At 42.6% G+C, this 10,000-nt stretch overlaps 1 protein-coding gene across 7 annotated transcripts in view; it reads left to right on the top strand.

The window, feature by feature from the left end:
- bahcc1a (BAH domain and coiled-coil containing 1a) overlaps positions 1-10,000 on the top strand; it is a 63,616-nt gene that overhangs the window by 561 nt on the left and 53,055 nt on the right. For all 7 annotated transcript variants that reach the window (XM_087175072.1, XM_087175073.1, XM_087175071.1 and 4 more), the window contains exon 2: positions 2,776-3,099. In XM_087175072.1, the coding sequence (XP_087031198.1) occupies positions 2,928-3,099 (172 nt within the window). In that variant the 5' untranslated portion in view covers positions 2,776-2,927. The remainder of the gene's footprint in view (positions 1-2,775; positions 3,100-10,000) is intronic.

The following is a 10,000-nucleotide window of genomic DNA, read 5'->3' as shown; positions in this document are numbered from 1 at the left end:
ATTGGGAACATTTTTGTAAATGTATAGGAATATATTTCGCCTAATTTCTAATCGACGCCTTATTTGCTGATGTTTTGTTTTTAATTATCCTGCATTTATTTTAGAAACGGGCCTTTTTTTCTTCTTCCTTTTTTTTTTTGGCTGTTGGTTGAGATTTAAGAGCCTTTGATAATTTGTTCAAATATATTTATTTGTTAAGTTGTCGGTTGCGTGTAGAATATGGTTGTGGCTCGGCTGTAACATTTGAACTCCAAGCGGAGAGTAGTCTAATCCATGAATGGCGAGTACGGTAGACATGTTTCCCCTCGCCCCAGCCGAGATGCACTCCCTGCCGGCTAGTCAGTCACGGATGGTCGCCTGACTCGCAGCACGATCCGACCGAGGCTATACAGCGTAATTTGATTTATCATGTGCGTTTCTGCTTTCGATTGGATCCTGTAAATGAAATTGACAACTGCATAATGAATTGCATTAGGGGCGTCGATCATTTGAAGGTTTTAAAAAAATTATAGCGTATATTCGGTGGCAGAATTCGCACATTTCAGGGCAAATGAAAGAAAACAAACGTGGTCATTTTCGCTACTGCAATTAAATTCTCATGAATGTACATTTCGAACATTTACAAAGCAGCAGGCTCGTGCCAGTCTCATAAATAGTGAATCATTTTATTCTAAGGTTGTTAGTGGATATATAGAGTGGGCTGAATGCAACAGCATGGCGAGGGGAAGGTAATGGCTGACTGCATAGCACTTTCTCAGTATGGAGACAAAGGCAGTCCTCCTGACGGGCGGCCATTCACCTTGGATCTCTGTACAGTCCACAAACTGAGGACTCAGCTACCATGTATGCTATAACAATGCTTCTTTAACGTTTTCTACTTAAGGACCCACATGCAGGGACACACACTGGTTCACGAAGCTTCAGCTGATAAGACTTTGTCCCAGGGACCTCCATGTGGAAGGATTTTATTGTTGTTGATGTAGCACTGAATTGTAGGCTAGGCTGGAACTGGCTACATGGGGAGATAATAGTGCTGAGTGTGAAATAGCCAATAAGTGATGAGAATAGACCTGCTCATTCTTATACATTGCAGAATTTTGATATTTATTTTGTAATTTAATTAATGGTAAAAAAAAAAATAAAAAAGCTTTTATCTTGCTGGGGACTCTCTTCAATCCTCTCAAGAAACCCTGTAATGACCCCAAACTGAGAGTTTATAATAGAAAACCACACACACCATACTGTGTTAAGAAAATTCAACCATGTAGTATTTATTTATTTATTTGAACTATAAAATTAAGCTGCCCTCTGCTAGCCTGCTTTTATTTTTTAATTACTCAAAGCCATCACTGACACACAGAAATGAGCTGTCACGTTTAGATGACTGTTGTAAAGACAAAAACATATATTTTTACAGTGAAATTACATGTTTTTTCAATTCATGCGAATGCCCCCCACCCCCCACCCCCACATCTTGACTAAATAATGCTATTTTTGTGGCATGGCAGAGGATGTAGCCTATAATGTATTTACTACTCCATTTGATTACCTGACCTGAAATAGGTCAAGGCAGATGAAGACAGTGAGAGTGCAGTTATTCACATGCACAGACACACACTCATTCACGGGCGCGCGCACACTCACACTCACAGCCACACACGCACACACACAAACACACAGAAGGAGAGTGAGAGAGAGAGAGAGAGAGAGAGAGTGAGAGAGAGTCCATGTCTGCAGGAGCTGATGCATCTCTGTTATGAAGCGGTATTTTAATTATATCCTTTTTTTAAATATCAGGTCTTCTACTTTATTATTTGTTTCCAAACTTTATGAACGGACAGCACAGGGTCCTTGTACCTGAGGGTTCAGCAAATTTCTTGATGCAAGATTCATTGTTTTTAAATTAGTTACCAGATTTATTATAAACTGGGTTATTTTTATAGTTTGCAGATGGTGCAAACATAAGATACTCTGGTATTTATGTCATTTTATAGATCAGATCACTGCAGTGCAAAATGTGAAAATATAACGTGAGGTGTGATGAGAGCTGGATGGAGGTGATAGGAAGAAAAACGCCTGTATCAGTCCGAAACAAAAGGACGAGCAGGAGAACGCAGGCAGCGTTGTTCACCTTGAGATGTAAGCTGTGTAGGCTTCCATCATTTTATCCCACCCAAACAGGGACAGCACACTTCCTCCTCTAACATTTTTAGATTGTTGCAGTTATCACGATTTCATTAAAATAAATAAATATTGCATGTTAATATGCTTACCATGCTTTTGGGAGAGAGTGACAGCTGCTGAAGTGGTTGTAGTTGAATTAACTGTTTGGATAAAATATATCATGAACATTATTAAATAGAAATATAGAGACCTAAACTGTGCCAGTGTCTGTGGAATATGAAGTGCTCTTCTCCATATGATGCATATCAGGCCTATATCCCAGGCTGATCAATAAGAGCTGAGGCTGAGCCTGGCTCAGTGGGCTCGTGGACGCCTCGATGGTCGTTCGTATCTGCGGTGACTTATTTTGCAGCATCAGTTTTAGGTCGAGGAGGGTGATTTCAGCTATTTGCACAAGAAACCTTGACATGAGAAGAAAGGTAGCCTGCTACAACAAAAGTCAATGGAGCGGTACTAATGATGTGTTTTCTCTGACATTTTTAAAGGAATATAGGCCAAATGCAATGTCAGTATTTTGCACCGTGTGATTCTTAACTGGGCTTCTTCATTTTTCTTGATAATGAAAAGTGCTATGAATTTCTCCTTTGACAGGAAAGATGATCGGGGGCTACGTTTTTGGCTGGAGAAGCCTGCGATCGACTGAATGCAACACATAGATCTGAAGGAAAGGATTATTATATGGGTTGCATTTGATTTTCCTGACCTGCCCTATCCGGAATTCGGATTACTCAACATTCTTCGGAATGGAAGGACGGGATTTCGCTGCTCCGGCGCACCTCCTATCAGAGCGGGGCGCCCTGGTGCACCGAGCCGCCTCTCGGATCGCTCCCTCGGGCCACAGCTCTGTACAGCACGCCGGTCCCTTCCCGCCGGGGAAATACTACCCCTCGCACATACCAATGGCTCCTCACTCAGGTTAGTCAAACATCTACGGTGGAGGGTTTAGTCACACAAAAATGCAGCTACTGAAATGTTTTTTTGTTCCCATAGCTGCAACATTTGTCTGTCTCAACGCTGGCTGTTGTTAAGCCTGTGCATTTATCAGCGTGCACAGGCTATGGCCTGCATGTGTGGTGTAGAACAAAGCTGATTATTTTTTGCACAAAAGAGAAAGAATAGACGAGGCTCCTCGGTTTATATAAACGGTTGCTCAGGTGTGGCTGTTGACAGAGTTTCACTATTCAAATATCAGCGAATAAATCAGGTGAAATTTGATTTACACTAGGACTGCGATCAGGAATTTTGATTAAGCTGAATCAACATTTATAGCTCAAATATCTCAAAGGTAATAAAAGCATCTTAGTTAAACAAATAGCCATTTGATAAGTTGGGTAAATGCCATGGTATTTAAAAATGGCATTTAAGATCTGTTTTAGTTTGTACGTAGGGGAGTTGGACAGAGCACACTGGCACTGGTTTCCCACTGGCTGTGGAGCTGAATCTGAAATGAGATTTTGTCATTTCACGTTAAATTGACAAGTGTCACACCGATGCCATCACTTAACCAAAACCCCCGGAGCCATAAGCAATCACACGAAGAAGCTGGATGAGCAGGTCTGCATGGGTTAGAGCAGAGTATGGAGGATGTAGGAAGAAGAGCAATACTAGAAAATCCTCCTCCTGCACTGGAGCTTCAAGGTGTCGGGGTGCAAATGTGTTCACAGTGCGTGCATCAGGTTTAACAAGTGACTTGGGTATCTTGTGTACCCAAATGTGTACGTTTACAAACATGATGGCCAAGTCAACATAAAGGCTGCTGAACAGAATAACCCACAGCAGCTGATTTATTTTGAAAAACAGGATGTAGACACAATAAAAGAAACACCTGTACAGTCCAATGCAGTCTAATAACCTCCAAAATAAAATAAAAAAATAAGAAAAAGCCTTTATAATATTTAGTTTTTCTTCATTTATGATTATTTTTGAGCCATATGAGCTACTCTATGTAGATTTTGAATTGCCTCTCCAAAATGTATTGTCAGGAAAAGATAACAAAAAATGCACAGATGTTGTGATGGGCTGAATCACAATATACTGTTGTGGTTTTGTTTTGTCCACCTATGTGAAACAAAAGAGGTTTTTAAATAAGTGACATCAGCTGCATATTTATTGCATCAAACACTCAAACCTCTGAAACAATCTCCTTTGAAAATATGTTAACATGGCTTCCAAAAAAAAACACGTTTATGATGCAGCAGCTGTTGAACCCGAGGTCAGTGGAAAGCAAAGAAAATGCAGCTCTTTAAAGTTATTTTTATATAACGTATATCAGCTAAATTTATGACTGAATTATGTGGGCTACGCGTAGGTGGTTGTTGTAGGTTGTTAAATACAGTATCACTGGTTTTTTGTTTTGTTTTCAACATTTTATTTATTTATTTGTTTGTGTGTTTGTTTATTTTCTGTTTTTTTAATATCTTATTAAACTGATCTACTGTAGGCAGTATTGTGGCAGGCAAATCAAAGATATTTTCAAATTCATTGTGTTTCTGAAAGATTCTGAATTCATTTGCAGAATCGTGCTAAACATGAGGTATAATTAGTCATTCAGGAGAATTCATGGGCGCTGTTCACCATTCATGTCCCACCATTCATGTTTGCTTTTGGCAGTACTCACACACACACACACACTCTCACACACACACACACACACACACACACACACACACACACACACACACACACACACATACACAGTGCCTGGGTCCGTATGTTTTTTTTTTTCTTTTACATGTTTTGAGAGCATGAAGGCTAATGCTGGCTACAGGGTACAGGTGCCAACCAGATTTGGTGTTTCTTTTGTAGTACTGTGCTGCACCAACATGAAGACCTACCCTCCAAATGTCATCACTGTTCAATGAGCAGCACAGGTGGTTTATTGTTCTCCCCCAGTCTCATCCGTTACACATGGGTGTGACTGGAGAGAAGTCTATCTAATATCCTCAAGATTTAGAAAACGAGTTAATTCTTTACATCTCAGGCTTTTGATAGATTTGATCCGTTAGAATTATTTAGTTATTGCACTGTGCCGATGTACGAGCTTTGATTTATTATTTTAATAATATTTGAAAATGTCAAGCATGTCATAATGTAAATAGGTGGATGAGACATGAAGCATAATTCACAATTATTCATGGCATATATTCTTAAAATGGTAATTCATCAAAACAGTACACAATGTAAATTTATAATCTATTTTAGACAAGGAAAAAAAAAACCTTTTGAAAGCTATTTTCATTCATTAGGTTAAAATTTAATATAAGCAAAAACTAATTAAGTTTTTTTTTTTTACACTGCATTTACTTCTTAACTGTTAATGTTTTTTTGTTTTTTTGTTTTTTTTCAGGCCAGTCATAGTGTGTGAGGACAGTCTGTTGTTCATCTTGACAGGGCAGGTCATTAGTGTCTGTTCAAGTGTCCCGTATGCTAGCAACATTAGCACAACTGAGCATGTTGTTTGCTGAGTGTATTGGATCCCTCCAGTTTCTCTGCACTTTCCCCCTGGGGACTAACTTGCACACTGGTTCACATGAATACTTTACAAAGAGCATGAATATTTCAGGGTTGATGTAAAAATGCATTCAGAGGCAGGTTTCTGATGTGGCTCCTTGAAAGGGCTCCTCTGACTTTGCAGAGGTATTTATTGTGAGCGCTCCCGTCACCCTCACTGCTGAAAAGAGTGATGGCGGTTGCAACACCCTCCCTTGGCATTGTTCCTTGCCGGGTTACAGAATTTCAACATATTTTTTTGGGATGAAATTTCCTTTCTTTCTTTTGCACAGACTGGTGAGTTTGGTTACAAACAAGCAACAACAGACGCAAACATACACTCCTACCTTCTTGTCCACTGAACCATGTTACTCAGCACCGGTGGAGATTCTGTCAGTGTGCATTTGCCTCTGTCCATCTTCACCTACTACAAGCCAGTCATTTGTAATGCATGTCAGGTGGTCGATTTATAGTTTACACTTGCACTGTGCTCTGGGAATGTGACATTGGAGCAACTTCTCTCCCTCTCTGTGCTTACTGAGACACAAACCTGTTAACACATCTAATGTGGTTTAATTCAAGCAGTTCATTTACAAGGACTTTGAAATAGTAATTTTATCTTCTGCTGGCTCTGGCTCAGGGTTGGAGACAGTCCTCACTTGGCTGTGAGGCCCGGGATTCAGATGTTGGATAGTGGCAGAGCAGGAGACACAGTGGAGCTGTCTTTACTGCTGGCATTTATGGCTGGGGGCTCATCTTTCAGCCATATTGTTCTGATTAGTGTGCTCTGGCTGAGGTGTGGCTGTGTGAAAGCAGCAGGGGGGTTCAGGGGCTGTCCATGGCTGAGCTCTGCTCTAAACACCCCATGTAATCAAAGGTCATATTTGTGTCATCTCTCTCACTCGGCCCCCCCTTCCTTTACATCTCCTCTGTCTCCCTTTCCATAAGCTGCGCTCTCTCTCCTCCCCTCCATTTCTCCGTCTCCTTTCTTTCCAGCAGGAAGACCCTTCTGTCTGGGAAGCGGTGGTCTTCCTGCCACTTCTGTTTTAGCCACCCTCCCCTGCCCTGGGCCATTGTTGCAGACCCCAGCTTTGTGTGTGTTTTACGGCTGCTGTTAAAGATAAAAAACAGTCCCTTCCACCCCCTTTATTGTTTTCTGGTAGGATGTCCCTGGCATTCCCTTGGTTTTTATGTCCTAGCTGGATATCCGAACAGCTTCCCCCTTCAAAGGTTAGCTGTGCTGTCTGCCTTCTCCCTTTTTTTCCAAAGGGGAATAAATAACTTTACTGAGACTTTTATTGAACGTGTCATTGCTGGAATATCCCATGGGTCTGTGGTTGTTGGGAAGACGCTTCAAAGACAAACACAGGTGTTTGGTGGAGTTAGCAAAGAGCTGGTTACAACCAGGGTCTTTAAAAGAATAAACCTCAGTGAGTGGGTGAGGGTTGTTTGTGTGAAGGGAGGCTTCTTCTTGGCCTTGTAGCTCTTGTGTTGTGAGCACTCACAGTTCGTACCCGGCTCAACTTTGCTTTTACCCCCCCCCGGTCCTTGTTGACCCCAGACGAGAGCGGTGACTAGAGTGTGTTGCATGCTCAGCGTAATTATTCAGCAGCACAGCACCCAGCCTCACTGAAAGCCAGTGCAAGTCCTTTCTTTCTAAATCTAACAAAATTTGGGGGATTTGTTGAGAGGAATTCATAAGGTGAAACTTACCTGAGTGAAAAGAAAACTGACATCTTCAATAACCCATCTTAAATATCACATTAAAGGGCTTCTTGTATCCGGGAGCCGCTGTGGTGGAAGTACAGTGACAGAACGTGGGTCTTAGGCCAAGTTGCATTTGGCTCCGGCCTCGCGCACTCGCTCGCTCGTTCGCTCGCTCGTTCCCGCTCTAGCTCCAGCTCTGCAAAACAGAGCGAGAACCTTGGCCTGTTGTCGGGCTCGTTTGTGGACTGTTGTGAGATGACACGGTTCAGACGCAATGTCACAGGAGTCCCCATGAATAGTGGAGGTGTTATTTGGCATCCTACACCTGGCTGAAATAGCACCTTGCCCGATGCTGCCACCATCTGTCACCTTCCCCTGACACTCCCATTGGAGGCCCAAATGACTTGCAAGGGCAGTGGACTGTCTTGGTCACGTGTGCTTACTATGTTTTGAGTAAAGCATCATTAAAACTCTGGCAACCCTAAGACTTTCCCTTAACATTTATTGTCACTGTTGGATCACCATCATACCAGGTGTCCAGTAACCAGCATCTGGAATTCATTACACTCAGGTAACTGAAGTGACAGATTTCATGTCAGATAACATTGAATCAGCTCTTTTTTCTTTGCAATTCTCTGGTCATCATCAAAACTGTCCACAGAAACTGGAGGCTTGAGCTGAGTGGACCAAAAAAACAAAGAAAAAAAAGCCAAGAGGATTTTGGCTAGCGAGTGGCCATGCTGCCTCAGAGACGAGCTCTTCAAACAGACCGCCACCCACACTACACCGTGTGGCATGGTGCCACAGAGCCCTCGCCTCAAGCATGGGGCGTGTACACAGGACAAACACAAAGGAGACCCACGGGTGAGAGCGACGGGCAGGGTAATACCTTCCTGTATCGGATTTCGGGGCATAGGATTTCAGAACCTTCCCATCTATTTTTACACTCAACATGAGGAAGTGAGAAGCTGCATTGAGAATCCAACAAGGCTATGGAAGTCTTTTGTTCACTTCCCATGACGAACACACACACAAAAACTTAAAAAAAAAAAAAAAAAGAAAGAATAGCTGGACTGAAAATATATTGTTGCGAGATTGAATAGACTGATACATTTGCCCAAAGTCAACCACTGCTGTTTTGTTTGTGATTTGGATCTCTCCTCCCTGCTTTGCTCTTTTTCTCTCCCTTTCTGTCTCTCTTCCCCCCCTCAATCTCCCTCCCTCTCCCAGTATCAGGCTGCTTCTCATCAGGCAGCCCCAGGCCCACCTCAGCGCATGGCTGTATTGCATGTGACAGCTGTTAGACATTATTAACGGCTCAAGCAGAAAATCCAGATTACTTGTTTTTTAATTTCAATTTTATTATTGTAATCGTCCAGTGAAAAGAACAAAAAAGGGCCGTTGCCCTATTGTTGTTGGCAGATTTGTGGTCAGTGACAATACTCTATGCACATGAGTGTATGAGCGTGTGTGTGTGGTTATGTTTGGGTGGGTGGGTTTTTGCATGCATGTGTGTGAATCCTGGGCTGTGTTCCCCAGACACCCACCCCCCCACACACACACCCACCCACCCATCCTCCAACTACAGCCGAGGCACCCTGTGGTTGGCTGTGAGGCCTAGACAGGTGCATTGTTAACCCTCTAACGTCTGAGTCTGTCCCTGCTGGATCTGCCGCTTGTGTTCCTCGCAAGATTTCATGCTCAAGATGCAGCTTGTGTGGCAGTTCCACTTTGTGTTGCGTTCACAGCAACCAGTGGGGCTGCGCTAATGGTGCGCTCTTTCTCTACACTTACGAGCGGTGATGAAAAATCCCAATTTTTTTTATCTGTCAGACGACGTTCAGTTTAGCGTGCATGGTGCCTGTCCAGTTCTGCAAAAAAGAATTCATACAAAGAACAAGTTGAAGTTTCTGCTGCGGCACTAACATGTTGTTAATGTACGGGATTCATTTTGAAAGGGAAACAATTATACGACGCAGCAGTTGTTCCTGTGCAGCGCTTCCTTTCTGCTCCTGTTTGTTTATTGTTATTGCATATTCTCTGCATTCTTGTGCTTCCCCATTTCAATTGGCTGACTATGATCCATAAATGTAGATGGTATGTGGTGGAGGGCCAGGAGTGAGGGCAGATAAACTCAAATAATGGGCCACAATTCGGTGACTGTCAGCGGAGCAGCGGGCGGTGGTGACACGCACACAGTACCAAACAATGAGGTGTGCTGCTAAATATATGCAGAGATTTGCCATTAAATATACATGCAGTATGCCTCTCAAGGATGTGTCAGCCCTTTTGTGAGAAAACAAAGATTAGCATCAGGAATTCCATTTTAATAAGTCTCTTGGGACCATCCAACCAGCTGCCTAGTCCTCAATCCAAAGGGGACTTGTTGCTCTCTCTCTTTCTTATTTTTCTTCCTCTCTCTCGCTCTCTCTCTTGCAGGGATTTCTTGTGCTCCTTCTGACATTGATTAGAACAAAATCCCACTCTCTCCCTCCCCTTCAGCTTTTTTTTTTTTTGTCAAATCACTTGTTTTACACCACAGATTCTTTCATGTCTACATGTTCTCTCTTTGATGATCCATGTCTCTACCCTGTCCACACCCCCCCCCACCCCCCCCCAC

The sequence above is a fragment of the Seriola lalandi genome, unplaced genomic scaffold (assembly GCF_002814215.2).
Source record: "Seriola lalandi dorsalis isolate HSWRI2012SDOR001 ecotype SW California unplaced genomic scaffold, Sedor1 jcf7180002054412, whole genome shotgun sequence".
Classification (NCBI taxonomy): domain Eukaryota; kingdom Metazoa; phylum Chordata; class Actinopteri; order Carangiformes; family Carangidae; genus Seriola; species Seriola lalandi.
Note: the sequence above shows the minus strand (reverse complement) of the source record. Positions and strands in the feature narration are given on the sequence as shown.